Genomic DNA, 16965 nt, shown 5'->3' with positions numbered 1-16965 from the left:
AGGCGGGAAGGAGGGAGGGAAGGCGGGAAGGAGGGAGGGAAGGCGGGCGTGTGGACGGAAGACGAAGCCGGAGGGGAAGGCAGCCGCGACTCTTGGACGGAGGGTCTGCACTTGGCATCGGGCGTGTGGCTGCGCCCAAGGACGCCAAGCCGCCCGCCCTGGCGACAGCGGTTCGGAGGGACCGCAGACGGAGCCGCAGCGACACCAGACCGGGGCCGGCACCGAGACCTGGGCCGAGGGGGAGGAAGGCACAGAGCGCGGAGACAACGAGCACATGGCCAACAGGTCCAGTGGTTTCGGAGTCAGGTGTGACAAGGACTAGTTGAGGCGTAAGGAAATCACCGGTATGCGGCTGAGGCCAGACTAAGGCGCACCTGCTGGAGCGGAAGGCGAGGGCGAGCTCGAAGGCCCCTGGGGCAACGCCAAGTTGTCCCCTTCCTCTCCGCCCTTTTAACAGGTGAGGGTCAAGGACGGGCTAGAGTTTGGAGGCGGGGCGGCCAGGGCCCCAATCAGGCGGAGCAGCGCCGCAGGCTGATCGCTAGAAGCCAATCGGCTTCCAGAGCCCACTTGACTGACAGAGCCGCTCGCCAACGCCTGAGCGCAGAGCGGGAGGCCGCGAATCGCAAGGGGGCGGAATTCCAGGGCACTAACCCGGAACCGGTTGGGGACTCGATTCCCATTGTGAGGCCAGACCTGGGGCGGGCCCTCAGCCAGAATGGCAATACCACCCGGACCAATGGATGAGCCGTCTAGAACGAGTGGCAGCCGCATCAGCCAATGGGCGGCGGCAAGGGGGGCGGGCGAAGTTAGTGGGCGGGGAATCAATGAGGCATCTTTTTTTCCTGGCCCCCTTAGAGGCGATCGGGCGGAGGTGCCGCCGGGGTCGCAGGTGAGCGAGTGTGTCCCGGAGGAGGCGGCAGCTCCGCGGACGGTGGGTGCTCTCGCAGCGGGGAAGGTCCCGGCGGGGGTCAGCGGCAGGTGGCGGTCCCCCCGCGGCCGGCTTTGGCCCTGGATCTGCGTCGTAGCGGGACCTCGACGCTCCTAGAAGTACCAGCCCGTCCGGGGCGGGTGGGGGGCTGTGGCCGCCGGATCCGGGCTGCGGAAGTTTCCCGCGCACCCAGTCGGGACTCTGCTTTAATGTCCAGAAAGAAGACTTTCCTTCCAGGTCGCCGCATCTGCCAGCAGGTGCGGCCGCCGCGCTGTGGCCGAGGCGGCCGGGCGCCACCTCCCCCTGGCTGGCCTCCCGGGAGCTCGGTCTCCCCGGGTCTTCCCTGCGGCCCTTAACGGGCGGTCCCAAAGAAAGCGGCGGGCCGGGGCAGGCGTCTGTCACTCTGATAACAGGTGGCCCCTAAGTAAACTTCACTTAGTCACCTGCCGCAAGTTTCAGAGAGGAGCATCCTGTGCGGCCGGGAAGGGAATGAGAATACGTGGGCGCGGGAGGAGGGGGACTTGGGGGAGTTCGGATATTTTGTGATGCTTTCTTTTTCTGAACAGCCTAACGAATTTACAAAAAAAAAAAATAATTATTTTTTTTGGAGGGGACCCATTACTGACGGCCTGATTTTCCTCCGACCTCTTAATTCTGTCTCATCACACAGTATTTAGGAACTTCATTCTCAAGTCTTAGTCCTTGAAAAAAACAATTGCCCACAGTTAATAATGTGCCTTTGGTGCGACATCATCTTCACAAGGATTATGTAAGTGAACTCCTTATACCTATTTCCAGCCTGGAAAGAATGATTGTCCGCTGGGATTTCAGGAAAATGGCAGTTGTCTCTGTTGGGGCATGCAAGATTACGGATTTTTAGAGGTTGCAACTGCCGAATTCCCCTCTGTAAAGACAGGGAACACAACCGATATAAACGGGGTAGTATTTGACATCTAAAATGGCATTTTTTCATGTTATGTGAGGTGTTCTATCCCCAGCACCGGGAATATGTGCCGGGCACATAGTAGGAGCTCAATAAATATTTAAGTTATTGGGTAATGGATGACAGAAACCCAAGCTGTGTTACATAAGCATCAAAATATAAAGGAAAGAACAGGAAGAAAAAAAAAAGATCCTGGAAACATAGCTTAGCTTCTATCCGTGCAAACATAGCTACCAAATTTCAACTCAAGGTGCACTGATTTTGGTACTTTCTTACATTAATCAGAAGATGTCAAAGGTTTTCACATAATTCTGCTGAAACTGTCTGGAAATCTAAGATACATGTACACAGGAATAATGTGCTAAGCCATATCCATCCTCTAATATAATGTGGTATAGTTTATGCATCCTCATCTACTGGTAAATATTTTGGCAAATATTTGTATTTTTATCATGCTTTTACCTTAAAAATATGGTAGCACTTTTGAAATGGTTCAAGAAGCTATTGAAATGCTCTGAAACATTCTGTATCTTTTGGAAACAAAAAGCCATGAATACACTGTATTTAATATGATATGGAATTTGATACTATTTTCGCTCTCTGTTCTATTTTTAAGGACATCTAACCTGATTCCGTACTAAAAATATGTCTTTGATAACCTACTTACTTATCATTATGGTGGCAACAGAGCCTTTTTACTTAAAATTTTCTTTTCACAATGTTTTGTAACTTACCAGGTTCTTACGTTTTTTGGCATAGTCAAAGGGTGGGTAGTTTAAAGGCTTCACTTAATTTCACAAACTGATTCTTGCCTATGTTATCTTGGGCTGCCTTTTTCTTTTAATCATATGCTTTGCCCATTGAGGTTTCAGTTTTGGTAGCTTACCTTCCTTGAGTTACTTCGTGTCATTTTCTATCTTTTCCCATCCCCCAATCGCCTTATTTTAAGTTGTATTTGTACCTCCTGTTTGTTAGGCATATTGTTATGTATTGAGGAGACGGCCCTTGGAACAAGTGGGCTCCATCTCCCAGATCCCGCTAGTGCTGAAGCAGATGGTTGAGGAAGGCAAAAGCCAAGTTTTCACTTCAGTAATTATCTGAAGTGAGCTAGGACATAGGTACTAAGAGGAAACATATTTGGCTGGTGTAACAATATATGTTAGTTTGCTTCAGTCCTTTTTTATAAGTATATGAAAATAGGTAGAAAATAAATATTTTATATAAATATATAAAAGATATATGTTAATACATATAAATAAAAAAGATACATAAAAATATATTTAAAAGTTTGGGAATCTAGTACCTAAGTATTCAGTGGCCTCTAGAGGAAAGCTGACTACTTGCCCAGACCATTGATCATTTAAATTACATAAGGAACGGTAGGCCAGAGTACTAATTAAATGTGATCCTTTAAAATTACAAGTGTTCTAGAACGTTCACACATCTGAGTTGGGATCAAATGCGAAGGCACGGTGTTCATTTTTGTTAGGTGCCCAATTCCCGGGCAAGGGACCCGTGTGCACAGAGGCTCCAAACAGGGGAGGAGGGTGACAATGGGTGCCAGGAAGCCGGCCAGCACGGTGGGAGGAGAGAGAATGGTCCGGGAGTGGAGAAGCAGGGGGTGGCCCAGGGTGACAAGTGGGGGTCAGGTGCCAGGGCAGCCGCCCAGGTGAGGGGAGGCGGTGGGAGCCAGAGCAGAGGTGTGTGCTTGTCCTGCAATCCTGTGCGTGGCTCACGGGGTGGACGCTGCAGGCTGATGGCGTTTGGCTTCTTTCCCTCTAGGAATCATCCAGCCTGCCTGTGCTACTAGATGAGCGGAAAACTCTGATGTGACAAAGTGCCCACAAGGGGTTGCCCTTGATTCTTGTGCTTTGTAGCATTTCCCAACTTTTCACATCTTCTCTGCATTTAAGTTGGGAAAATGAAGCAGTTGAAAAGGAAAAGGAAAAGCAATTTTAGTGTTCAAGAAACTCAGACCCTTTTGAAAGAAATTACAAAACGGAAAGAAGTCATTTTTTCCAAGCAGCTCAACACCACGATCAACGTGATGAAGCGGATGGCCTGGGAGGAGATCGCGCAGTGTGTGAACGCCGTTGGGGAGGGCGAGCAGAGGACAGGAACGGAGGTGAAGAGGAGGTACCTGGACTGGCGGGCGCTCATGAAGAGGAAGAGGATGAAGGCGAACATCAAGCTGGTTGGCTCGGGGTTTCCGCTTCCCACGTCCGACCTAGACGACTCTCTCACCGAAGAGATCGATGAAAAGATTGGATTCCGCAATGATACGAATTTCGATTGGCAGAACGTGGCGGATTTCCGGGATGCAGGTGGATCCTTAACTGAGGTCAAAGTGGAAGAGGAAGAAAGAGATCCCCAGAGCCCCGAAGTAAGTAGTAGCCTGTGAGTCCTCTTTCCCGTTTTACTCCTTCAGTTCTGATGTGGAAGCTCGTGATGGTCCAGGAACAGTCAAGTTCCCAGTTGTCAAGCTCACATACAAGTAGTACCCAACAAAGTCATTCCATTTTGTTTTCTCTTCATGTCATTAATCTCTCTTTGAACCTAAATATGCTTCTCTTAATGATATACACAGTTGACCCTTGAACAACATGGCGGCGAGGGGCAGGGGCGCTGACTCCCCCAATCAGAAAGCCGTGTGTAAGTTTGGACTACCCCAGAACTTAACTACCAGTAGCCTGCTGTTGACCCGAAGCCTTATCAATAACGTTAACAGCCGATGACCAGGTATTCTGTATGAAAATATTAAGAAAATCGTAAGAGAAAATACCTTTCTAGTACTGTACTGTGTTTAGCGAAGAAGTTTGTGAGCAAAAACGTTTTACTTATATATATATAAAACATATATCTTTTATATATTTATATAAAAATACATATTTTCTACATGTTGTCCAAGGGTCAACTGTATTAGTGACACCAGGTAATTCCTTATAAATATTTTTTCAAAACTCAAAAGAAATGGTTTTCTTTGCTCAAACGATACAGAAACTTTTAAGGACACGTTTAGACAGAGTAACAACTGTGAAGTAGAAATAAAGACTGAAAGTTGCCTTTTCCTTTTAGTTTGAGATTGAGGAGGAAGAAGAAATGTTGTCCTCCGTCATACCGGATTCCAGGAGGGAAAACGAACTTCCTGACTTCCCCCACATCGACGAGTTTTTTACTCTGAACTCAACACCGTCGAGGTCGGCCTACGATGAGCCCCATTTGCTGGTGAACATAGAGAAACAGAAGCTGGAGCTGGAGAAGCGGCGCCTGGACATCGAGGCGGAGCGGCTGCAGGTGGAGAAGGAGCGGCTGCAGGTGGAGAAGGAGCGGCTGCGGCACCTGGATCTGGAGCACGAGCGGCTGCAGCTGGAGAAGGAGCGGCTGCAGATCGAACGCGAGAAGCTCAGGCTCCAGATCGTCAGCTCCGAGAAGCCGTCTCTGGAAAACGAACTCGGCCAAGGAGAAAAGGCCATGCTTCAGCCACAGGACATAGAAGCAGAGAAGTTAAAACTTGAGAGAGAACGCTTACAACTGGAAAAAGATAGGCTGCAGTTTTTGAAATTTGAGTCAGAGAAGCTGCAGATTGAAAAGGAACGCTTGCAAGTAGAGAAGGAGAGACTTCGAATTCAGAAGGAGGGACACTTGCAGTGATGGAGCTCGGTCCCCGTTGAGCCAATGTGTGGAAACCATAGATTTTTCTCTGTATCCAGTACTATAAAAACGGTTGCAAGATGAGCTCTGGGTTTTTTCCTGTTTAATGTCCGTGTTTTCAATAGGAAAGAGATAGTTAAGAGTGGGTTACTGTATACTTAAGTAGCATATTCCATAAAAACGACGTGCCCTAGCGTAAATGGTATAGCAGAATCTGTTGTGCTGTTCTCTTTGAATTAGGAAAATTACATAGGTCTTGTTTCATCTGTGCACGCAGAGTTGACACGTCTACGTAAAATTCTAGCTCAAACTTCTAGCTCGGTGGTTCTCAACAGGGCAGTGATTTTGACCCCTGGACGACCTTTGGCAACATCTGGAGACATTTTTGGTTGTCAGAACGGGGCGTGGGCAGGTTGCTCCTGGCATGGAGTGGGTAGGGGCCAGCAGGCCTAGCCGTGTCCTGCCGTGCACGGCCGGGTCCCCGCCCCGAGATCATCCCACACAGCGCAGCAGTGCAGCTGAGGTGGAGAAGCCCTTTCCTGGCCTGACGGGGCGCCTCCAGAGCTTTGGTTTATAGTTTCAGAGTGTTAAAACCTCAGATATTTAAATGGGTAGTTACTTAAGTGGCCAAAGCCTTTAACTATGTAACATTAGTGTGTAGTATATTGAACGTAGGGAGTGATAAAGACTGTAGGTATTTTATCCCCGTGTTTCCGTCTATAACCTGAGACTCTGAAAACAATGCAGGGAATATCAGAGATTGTCCAAGATGGGTCACTTTGAAAAGCAGTTCATTCCTCCAACTGTTGATGCTTCCGAAGCCACACACGCTGTGTAAGGTTTAGTTCTCTTTTTTCTTTGAATTCATGGTCTTAGTTTCGGTAGAAGAATTGTTATTTCAACCAGATGTACTGAAATCTTAATGTAAGTGAAGGTTGAAGCTAGTAAAAATGGTACCAATATAGAAATGGTACTAGTAGTCCATGAGCTTGAAACCAACCAGTGGTTACTTTTTAAATAAATCTTAGCAGCCATGTGGGCGTGGGGGAGGGGGAGGGGGGGAATGTCCTCTGTGTCAAGTGGTGGTGATGGAGAAGATGACAGTACTGTGTGTGAATGGATTAGGGACGCGCTTATCACACTGTCGGACCTAATCTGTAGTATTGATTATTATTCCTGGGTCTGAGGCTCAGAGGAGGAACACTGAGTGAAAGTCTGTGATGTATTTTGTCTCTACCCCTCCCTGAGGACCAAAGTTTGTATCTTCGGCCCCTGTGGTATCTGTTCTGAGTCCGAGGGCTTGCTTTTAACCTGGTGGCTCCCCTTCAGTCCCCCGCAGGTGCTGTTTCCACAATCCAGGTGGTCCCAATGCACACTAACCTTGAGAATTGCTGCACGAGATCACTTTGTATTTTCTGATTTCCAGGGCTGACAATGTAGCTTTAATCCATCTCTTCTGTTGACAGATAAACGACCTGGATTCTGCGTTTGTTCTTTGTTAATTTAAGAATGTCTTGACACCATATGTGATATTTGAGACTTGGCTCATTTCACCTCTAAGGAGAAAATATACTTCTGCTTCGTTACCTTGACTTTGAAATAGTGTTATTTTTCTATAACCGAAATAAATGCTTCTACCGTAGAAATAGCATTTGCCTATACTAACTATCTGAAAGCTTACCGTTCGCAGTGGTCATCAGCGCTGGGGGGCCTGAGGTTTTTAAGCCGGAACGAGAGCCTCCCCAGTGAGCGCTCCCGCGTGTGGCAGGCCCTGTGCGGCGCTCTTCCCACATGATCTCAGTCGCTCTCCCAAACCACTCGGGCTACGGGCCTCACGTTGTCCCTGCTTTTACAAGAAAGGAAGGAGTGCCTCATCCACTCAGTGACATTCCTGAAGAAGGACATGCCAGAACGGACCCTAAGGGGGAGCGGAAGCCTGCAGGTGCCGTCAGCAGGGCGTGGGCGCTGCTGGGCCCCGACTGGGAGCGCGAAGCCCTTCCACGCGCCCCGCGGTGGCATCTCCTCGTCCGGAAAGTGGACGCCTCGGCACCTGCACTGCCCGTGTTCCCAGTTTGCTTTAAATAAAACGGTATCTGAACTCTGAAATGCTGCTTCAGTGCAGGGGGCTGCCGTGTTTAGATTTAAGATCAGTCGGTTGTAAGTCCCCAGAAGCAGGCATGAGGACAGCGATACTCTTTCTCGGTGGGGCACTCAGGTTCCTGGAAGAGACTGTCGTTTTTATTCTCCTTCAGCAGCTTCTTGCCCTGCGGGGCCTGGGCGTGCTTCTCCCTCCCCCCGGTGTGCGTGGACTGGGCTGCTTCCCTGCGCCAGAAAACCCGACTGGTGGGTTTCTGCAGGGCAGGCGCACTCGGAACGCGCCCCGGGCTTAGCTACGGCCCTGTCCCCACACCGCAGCTCGGGGGCTCCTGTTGCTGGTGGTCTTAGAGGAAATGAGGCTGAGCTCCTTCGGGCGGCTTGGGTCGTGGCCGGGCTCCTCGGGTCTGCAGGTCGGCCAGGGGGTTCACCTTCTGCCGGGTGGGGTGACTTGGCTGGCGCGAGCGACTCCGCTCCCCGTATTCGATCCTCTAACAAAACAGCTTAGGCTTGATTTTGTGGGGACGGCAGGAATTCAAAACGGAAGAGCAGAGATGCTCCAGGTGTCCTGAGGCCTTCACGTCGCCGCACGGCCTCTGCCAAAACAAATCACAGGACCAGACCAGAGTCGAGAGTGGAGGATGGAGTCCACTCTCCGCAGAAGGAGCCCTGATGTGGTTCTGCAAAAGACGGGGATACGGGGAGGAGTGAGGAATTGTGGCCATTTTCATCGTCAGCTCCATCTCCATGCGGGTTTCCTGGGGATGCTCCTGACGCCAGCGGTCTTGCTGGCTTAGCGTGTGTCCTGGACCGAAGTACCCTGGTGTGGAAATTCAGTTCTGCGCTCATCCTGCTCATAGGATGCCCTTTTGTAAAGATGCTGAGTTAGAAAAAGGAAGGGCCCATAAATTTGCAGTAAAAGAAAAGTATTCTCTCAGGCTTTTTCTTGCAGATTGAACAGTCTTTGTAACTTGAGAATTCTTGCTTCTCTTCTCTCATTTTCTACCTCATTTGTCCATTTTATACTGCTTTGCTTCTCCCCTCTTTTCATTCTTCTACCTCTTCATGCGTCGTCACTTCTATCCTGAATACAAAATCAGATCCTAGTGCTCTGAGAGTATTTTATTTTAAATTAATAGCTACCTTTTCCTATCTTTCTGACCTTCACTATGTTTTGTTTGTTTCAAACTCGAACATTTTTCCCTGGGTCGCTCTGCATGTGCTCAAACATTCTACCTCCCCAAAAGTAAATTTTTAAAATTGTGTGACTTAATTTGTCAAGGCTTTCTAGTCGCTGTTCTCTGACCACCAGTGTACCTTCTAGAGCTCCCAGAATACTAACCGCCTGTTTGCTTTTCCAGTCTGTAACTTCTTTCCGATGTGTGTGCTCCTTTACACACATACCCACCAGGTGCGGTTTTAGGCAGCGCCTTCATTAAAACCCAGAGGAGGACGGTCAAATGTATCACTTCGAAGTATACATATCAGAAAGGGTTTAGCATACATACAGCTAGAAGACAACCAAAGAAGACCTATCTTGGGGGGGGAAATGCTAAACTGGTTGAAGTCTCGAGAGATTAATTTGCCACTATCCAGAGGGGCATCGCGACCCTGCTGTTTGAACTGAGATCAGTGAGACATGAGAAAAAATGATGATTACACCATTTGAATTTTGATAAAGAAGTTCTGAGAAGAACTTTCTCAATGAATTTCTTCAGGAAACACCCTTTTTTTTTTTACCATTTATTTTTCTGATGTGACCCATTCACCTTTAAAAAAAAAAATGAGTAAGTTGCAATACAAAGTCCATCTGCCGCCTCCGACCTCCCGGGCCGTCCTTAGTGTTGGTACCATTTGCCGTCAATTCCAGAGCTTCCTGCGTCTTTCTTCCTTTCTAATCCTCCCTGCACGACAATTCCAGAATAGATTTCCCCAAGCACTGCTTTCATTGCGTCCTGAGAATTAGCAGGACGTGAAGTCATGGAAGACGAGGGTTCTGGAAAGACCCCAGGTCCGGTCTCAGCGCTACTTTATCAGCTGGGGCGTGGCGGGCCGACAGTGTGTCTGAGCCTCGTTCTTCTTCTTAATCAGCTTAAAGCTAGAAATCAGCTCAAAGATTTTAGAAATTTGTCTTCCCTCTCACGAGTTCCCCCCATTCCTTCTGAGTCAAGTGTAATGTCCTCAAATGTTCTTTGCCCTGGTTAAGATGTTCTCCTACCCACATCACTAAAATACGCTTGTCAAGCTGCTCTCCAAATACTTCATGCATTTCCTCCCCCTTTGCCTTCGATCATGTTGCTTTCACCCTTGACCTTTTCATTTTCTTTTCTTTTTTTTTTTTTTTTTTTTAAGATTTTATTTATTTATTTGAGAGAGAGAGAATGAGAGAGAGCACATGAGAGGAGGCAGGGTCAGAGGGAGAAGCAGACTCCCTGCAGAACAGGGAGCCCGATGCGGGACTCGATCCAGGGACTCCAGGATCATGACCTGAGCCGAAGGCAGTCGCTTAACCAACTGAGCCACCCAGGCGCCCTGACCTTTTCATTTTCTATCCCAGAGTGACCATCAGCAGAGCAAAGCTTTTTCAGATCCAGGGACTTTGTCATTTCCATCACTCTCTACCATAATTTTAAAATAACCAAAACTAATTTCACTGAATAAAATTAGAATATTTTATCATATAAAAAAGTAGTATCTTCATGTCTTCCAAAGTCTCCCTGAAGTCCTTTTGAGTTAAAATGTTAAAACGTCAGTCCGCCCAGCTTATGACCCCTCCACCGCCTGTCCGAGAAGTGCTCCCTAACCACAGAGCAGACACTGGTGGCCAAGTGTGTCCGGGGACTTTGTTCCTTGGGCCGCATCGTACACACGCACGCTAGGAGTAGACTTGGCTTGGCCTTGCGGTCTCTGAGCTGACGCTACCATTCGGAGGATTCTCTTTCCCATTGAAGATGACCTGTGTCCTGACCCAGAGCTCATGTTGCTTTTGATGGTTCTGCAAACAAACAGGTTGATAAAGATTTTCATTCTGACGTACTCGCTGTGTAGATGCCCTAAACACCCTCCACTTCATCCCAAGCGCACGGCTAAAACGTTAGCACATTTGATGTGGGCCAAGACGTGAGAGACTGCTTTAGTAAAAAAGGACTGCGTAGGGTAACCAAAACGGAGCTGGTAATGTTGGTAACATCTGGGACAGATATCCACTTGTTAAAATACACATAATAAGTTGTGTATTCTGTTTTTCTGAATAGCCCCAGTGGGTAAAGTTACTGCCCTGATACAGCTAAGCTCGTCTGTACTGAAAAGGAGGGGACTCTGGGCTCTTTTACTATTGTGATCCAAGTACTGGACCAGGAATGTGAAAATTTTTAATTTTTTAATCTTCCTGGGTTTATTGATTATTTTTTTCCAGAAATCACTGTATCTCTCATCTTCACAGTCCAAGGAGGGTTCACTTGACGTCACACTGTAGGAATATCGATGAGGGGCTGAAGCCTATCCACACATCCCATTCTCCTGCGACAGTGGTCGGTTCAAATTCAGGCACATACCCATTCAGAGCCAATGTGTTTGTTGGACCTTCTGTGAAAGATAAGCTTCCACGCTTCCTATTGACATCTTAGCTGCCCATAAAGATGAGCTGTCTGGACAGGTAGAGAGCTGTTTTGGCTACATGGAGGGTGCAGTTGGGAAGTCTCTTATGGAGCCTATCAGGGAAGGCTGAATAGAGAGCGTGGATTTGAGTCCTTGAGGATGTTATTTGAACCGCTCGATCAAACCTCACCTGTTACTGGAGATGATTCTGTATTTTCAGCCTCCACAAATCAATGAATTTCTCCCTGTTCCGCATTTTCTTAGATTCTGTGATTTGTCCATTGGGCATCCCTTCATCACAAGGTCAATTACATGAATCATATCTTCTGATTGTCTGTTTTCTTCATGCTCTGGCATTTGTCACCGATCTGGGGAGAGACTGTTCCTCCCAGGACTAGCCAGTTCTTAGGGGTTGTGCAGGCCTGGAGGATGCCTTTCACGTGCAAACCAACCGATGCCTAGACCCCCAGGACCCCCATTATCAACCTCACACAGGCCAAGCTAATATTCCCGCCTACCTGAAATCAACCCAGTGTCAGGTACCAGACAGCTAGAGACAGCCCCTACAGCGTAGATCCTACGCCATATTCAGTCTGGCCAGTCCTAAACTGTTGCCCTGCCCTGCCTCACCTTTCCCACAGAAACTCCCCCAGGAGCTCCGGCCTTGGCTTTCTTGCTGCTTTCCCTGCAGCCCTGTGTGGTGTGGCGTCAAATGTCATTACTAAAAGCCTGTCGGTGTCATTGGCCACAGTCAGGCCTCGATAAATTAAATCCTGGGTTTAATTTTAGAACACCTCCCACCATCACCTTGTCGGGGGGTTAAGTCGTTTGAGTTGGAGTTTCTAGGACTTAAAACTGAAAGAGTACGGACTTATGTAGCCAAATAGAGAAAAAAGTAGGTCAACCCAGGGGTCTTCTCATCCCATAACCGTCCACGCCCTTCTTTTTTATTAGGCTGCTGTCTGTTCTTCTCTACCCTGCTTCTCTCCCTTATTCTGTCCCCCTCTCTTTCCCTCCCTCCCTCCATTCAGTATTTAAGTCCTCTGCGGGCATACATGTTACATGACCGCGCGAGACAGTTCCTTCCCTGCGTGGCTGACAGCGAACGCATCTGGCGGAGACACACGATCTGACAGAATACGGACAGGACTTAGTGGGGTCTGAGAACGGAGGGACCACCTTTTCCTGAGTGCGGGTCAAGAGAGGCTTCAAAGAGGGAGTGACCCCTGAGAGGAGTCCTGGGTCGATTTTGTCACCCAAGTCACAAACAGAAGAGAGAAGAGTTTTCCATCATAAGGCACTGCTTGGACAGACTCAGAAACAGCGTGGTCGTGCTTGGTGTGGGCAAGAGACTTTCTCTGGCTGGTGCTGGAGCCCAGGACATGGCACTCCCTTGGTGCCCCAAAACTTTCAGGAATTGACACATGATATTTTAATGTGATATTTTTAAAAATAAAAATTAATGCAAAAATGCTTGATAAGCAAGATACCAAAATTTGAAAATTAAAAAAAATGAATATATTGAAATTCAAAAATGGCACCATGCAAAAGGTGTTTCAGTAAGCTGAAGTTCATTACAAATTATTTAAGATCTGTCCTTAGCCCAGAAAAATTGTCAAAAATGTCAGTTCTCTCAATTGAAAAGAAGTGGATTTTGAAAGTATTATTGAGGAGTCTGCTTCCCTTAAACCAAGAAAGTAAAAAAAGATAATTTTGTTTTAATACAAAGTAGTTAAACGTAAATGAATACTTTGGGTTTTAATACATCTATTTTTGAAATTTTCAATCACCTTAATATTCTGCAATAAAGCTAACCATTAAACATAAAAAATCATGTATAAAGGGACATATTTTTTTTCTTTAACCTTGAGGTCTTAGATGGTTTGGCATGCAACTCTAGATCTTATCTTTAAATTTTTGATACATTTTACAAAAGTCTTGATGTTTAAAAATATTTAAAATGTTATTTGCCTTGATTATTGACTTTTCAGCTCCCCCTTAAATTTCACTCTTGCAGCAAATGCCTCATTGACCTCATTGGCCCTGGAAGAGAAATTCGATTCCTTTAAAGAAATAACTTATTCTTAATGTTCAACCCCATTATAAATGCTTTTTGAATGAGTAAATGGTTTAAAATGGTAATGGTTCACTGAGACTGCCCACTGTGGTCTAGAAATATAACCAACTGTGTTAGAAAAACTCGGTAGTGTTCCTCCTATGTGTCTCTCTACTCCTCACATAGAACCCTTCTGACGCATCCGGTTACCAAATGTGTGGGTTCTTTCCCCACATCTAGCAATTCTCCATGGCACCCAACTCTGAGCCAACCGTGTCAGGTCCCACAGGTTAAGGGCGGACGCCCACGAGGCTGCTCCCACCCCACTTCAGACACCCACAGCGAGGAGGTCCCCAGCTACCCACCCCCTCCGTCGGTTTGGGCGACAAATCAGAGGTTCCCATGAACTTCTCCTCCTTGGATTCCATTCCTTGCTAAGCTGCTCACAGAAATCAGGACGAGCACGTACTTACGTTTATTGGTTTATTAAAAGCTATGATACAGTTTACAGATGAACAGCCCGAGAAGGATGCCTGGAGCCCGGTCGGGGAGGGTCCCGGGTGCAGGAGCTCCTGTCCCTCCCGGAAGGTGGCTGTGTTCCCCGACCCGGGAGCTCTCGGAACCCCTTACTTCTGGGGTCTTCCTCACTCGTAGTCCCACCCGGCCGCCCCGCACAGCTGCATCCCAGTGGACGCCCCGCTCCACGCCTCTCTGCCTCCCGGGGCGGCAGGTGCGACTGCTTCCTGAGCGCCAGGCCCGTGCGGCCAGCCAGCAAGCTAGCATTCTCCTGGGTGGAATTCAGCAGCCGCCAGAGGCAGGCACGTTTCCCTTCACCTCACAGCCCGCAGGGTGAGACTTTCCCAATGTTCCGTCCTCCCATCGCCTCAAGCAAAACTGTAGTCCGTCTTGGGCGAGAAATTCCTGCAGAGGTAGAGGATGTGTGCTTCAGCTCCTTCTCCAGAAGCAAGGTTGTCTTCATGCCACGGAGACGAAAAGATTTGCTGGCCCTGCTCAGGACCCTGCGACTTTTGATTTGTAGAAGAGAGAGGTCTGGAAGTGAGGCAGGGCATTTCGAGTGTGTCCGCACCCCCCAAGCCCGCGGGTGCTCTTCGCCTCATGCCCACCTGCTCTATCCATCAAGGGGATCTCCGTCCGGTCTTCCGCTCTTCCCTGCCCCCCTTCTTCTAAACGCTCAGTTGAGGACCATGAAAAAAGCCTTGCAAGTGAGTTCAGATTCTCTTGGTCCAGTGTCCTCAGCTATTTCCACCTGCATCATAGCCACACTTGGCCCTTAAGAATCTGTTAATATTTCAGCTCGGTTCTTGCCCACAATGTCATGGTCACTGGTGCACCACCTCCTCTCTCCTGAAGATGGGAAACTCTTTGTGTGTCCCATTTCTCCGTGAAGGCACGTGTCCTTCTTTGGAATTCAGTTTACTTGAGCAGCTTTCTGAGTCACACGAGAAAAGTTATGACTGTGTAGATTATTTGGCTTCTGAGAAAATAACCTTTTTTTTTCTCCCTTCAGCTTTCTATTTCCTAGGCAGAAGCAGAAGCCCAAGGCTACAGAGATGAATTAAGTGTAGTTTTGTTTACAGGGCTCCCACTGAGCTCTGGGGCTGTGACAAGCAATCTATAAACATTCATTTTTGACCTCACAGAAACTTCAAATGCTAGGTATTCTTGTTCCCATTCTACGTATGAGACAACAGGCTTCTTCCAGAGGCCAAAGAGTAAGCGCCAGAAAAGGGATTTCCATCTCGCTTTGTCTGGCTCTGCAGCTCACACTGTGTTCTCTGTACTCCTCATTGCTCTCTGTCACCGGTGAGTCTGGACAGATCAAGTGGAGACATCTCTAAAAATAATCATGGAACAGTGGTCTAAGTCCACGTGGAGGTAAGCACAAGCCACAGGGAAGCCAAAGCGATCTCCAAGCTTAGGGACTCAGGGCTGTGTACCCGAGGTGACGGACGGGTGGGTATTAGACATAAAGAAACAGGGGAGATATTCCACATTTTGTGCCCATTCAGATTCTTCTAACTCTTCTTGTATTTATCTTCCACATTGTGCTTCCCTAAGGTAGAAACCAGTGCTTGGTTTCCACGTCTCCCTCGCTGCTAGATCCCAGGCAACCGAGCACCATGAGCTAGATACTCCTTCCTGAGGTTTGATGTGAAAGAGGCTGTGCGTGGAGCCTGTTTCCTGGGAAGGAAATAGAGCATCCGGGGGGGGGACACCCCATGCTCAGAGACGGTACAAACAGAAGTTCCTTGCTCAGTGTCCTTGCTTCTTACATACGTGTCCACTGTAAGCTGGACGTGGCCTGGGGGCAGGTCAGTGACGTGATTTTGGTATTGTTCTTGCCTGCTTTGCTTCCGCCAGATGCTCTGTCTTTCCCAGAGATTCAGTGAACTGCCCGGTGCGCTCTGTTGGTTATAGCTTGGACCACCGTCTGAGGCAGGGGCATTGCAGGGAGAGGTAATAATCAGCAAACTTAGAAGGGGATGAACGTGAAACGCTTGGAAAACTGTAGCTGTGAGCAGTAATTAGGTGTCACTGGAGTGGAAAGTGAGAGAAACTACTGGAAATATTGACAGTTTGGATCCACTGCTAAATATTTAGGAACTTTAGAAGTGTTGGTCCAATGAAAAGACACGGAGGAGGAAGTCATGGTAATCTATTTGAGCAGGCTCATGTTGCGTTCAGGATTCCAGGATTCCAAACCTCCTAAGTCACCCCCTCACGGGCCCCATGACTTAGGCATTATAATTTAATAGAATATTTATTTATGTATGTATCGTAGGGTCCTCTCACACCTACCATCTTCTCCAGATCCAGAAAAAATTGAACAAGACTTTGCTCTCTGCCATGCGGAAGGACAAGTCTCAATCTAAATTTCTGCCCATTTCTGTGGGAAGGAGACGTGTTATTAGGGTTATTTCTGGCCTAGCATCAACCCAAATATGGGACTTAGAATTTTCTCCTTGACTCCCTTTAATCCGACCACAAATACCAGCCTGGAGCTCGTAGGAAAATTTGTAAGCAGGTCGTGGGAAGAGGACTTTATCAGACATTCATTACATACCACACAGTGGAAAACCATTTGTCCAACAGCCCCGTTCTCCTGAGCTCTTTGGGCCACCAGGGCCGCACTACCGGACTTTTGCCAGCTTTCTGCTTTCTTAACGTCTCCTTTGCCTTATCTTTTATTTTCCCTCATCCCCTGCCCGCCCACCACTCCCTCCAAAGACAATAAAATCAAAGCAACATAAGTAAACAGGTTATTCTATTTCATGGGAAATAATTTAGTTTCCTGTTTTGTTTTTTTTTTTTTTGAGGTACAATTTCCAAATTTCATCTTCCACTCTTTCTAATGGATCAACATCTTTTCATAAAGAAGCACAGTCCTCTTTTGACAAGACTCCTGGTACCAGCTGTTAGGAACTGTGTAAGCATGCCACCTGCCACACGTGCGTTGGTTCCGACAAATGCTAAGCACGCTAGCCCGGCGCGCCGCCTGACATTAAAGCTGCTTACGAACGTGCTTGAGAAGGTGCACTTTTCATGCAGCCTCATGCCAAGAAGACAAATGAATCCGCACCATTCCAGTTCGTCTCCTCAGAAACTCCCCCGATGCCACTTTCATTTAATGCTTATTTCTAGCTGCCCTTCATTGGTGTTGCAAATTGGGATATT

The 16965-nt window shown here is 47.7% G+C and overlaps 1 protein-coding gene and 1 long non-coding RNA gene across 7 annotated transcripts in view; one reads left to right on the top strand and one right to left on the bottom strand.

Annotated features, from left to right (window-relative positions):
* The window catches only part of LOC116646860, a 57146-nt gene extending 56687 nt beyond the window's left edge, over positions 1 to 459 (bottom strand). Inside the window, exon 1 of the long non-coding RNA XR_004302229.1 lies at positions 375 to 459. This is a non-coding gene — a long non-coding RNA (uncharacterized LOC116646860). The remainder of the gene's footprint in view (positions 1 to 374) is intronic.
* MSANTD4 (Myb/SANT DNA binding domain containing 4 with coiled-coils) lies at positions 57 to 7637 on the top strand. Of its 6 annotated transcripts, XM_032427806.1 has the most exons (4): positions 867 to 889; positions 1599 to 1697; positions 3654 to 4254; positions 4947 to 7637. In XM_032427806.1, exons 3-4 carry the CDS (start codon positions 3793 to 3795, stop codon positions 5520 to 5522), a joined length of 1038 nt encoding a protein of 345 aa, XP_032283697.1. In that variant the 5' UTR covers positions 867 to 889; positions 1599 to 1697; positions 3654 to 3792; the 3' UTR covers positions 5523 to 7637. The 6 variants fall into 6 exon arrangements, with proteins under 6 accessions (XP_032283698.1, XP_032283695.1, XP_032283694.1 ...); XM_032427807.1 differs by lacking the exons at positions 867 to 889; positions 1599 to 1697 and adding an exon at positions 57 to 457; XM_032427804.1 differs by lacking the exon at positions 1599 to 1697 and having other exon boundaries at positions 820 to 889.
* The last annotated feature ends 9328 nt before the right edge of the window (positions 7638 to 16965 follow it).

This window comes from Phoca vitulina, unplaced genomic scaffold (genome assembly GCF_004348235.1).
Source record: "Phoca vitulina isolate PV1807 unplaced genomic scaffold, GSC_HSeal_1.0 scaffold38, whole genome shotgun sequence".
Lineage (NCBI taxonomy): Eukaryota > Metazoa > Chordata > Mammalia > Carnivora > Phocidae > Phoca > Phoca vitulina.
The sequence above is the reverse complement of the archived record's forward strand: the minus strand, read 5'-3'. Positions and strand labels throughout refer to the sequence as shown.

What these genes read in the sequence shown, in the direction of transcription:
- MSANTD4 (XM_032427807.1), top strand. Translation starts at nt 3,793, where the DNA reads ATGAAGCAGTTGAAAAGGAAAAGGAAAAGCAATTTTAGTGTTCAAGAA. An exon ending in GAGATCCCCAGAGCCCCGAA is followed by an intron (nt 4,255 to 4,946) that starts GTAAGTAGTAGC and finishes TTTTCCTTTTAG; the next exon opens with TTTGAGATTGAGGAGGAAGA.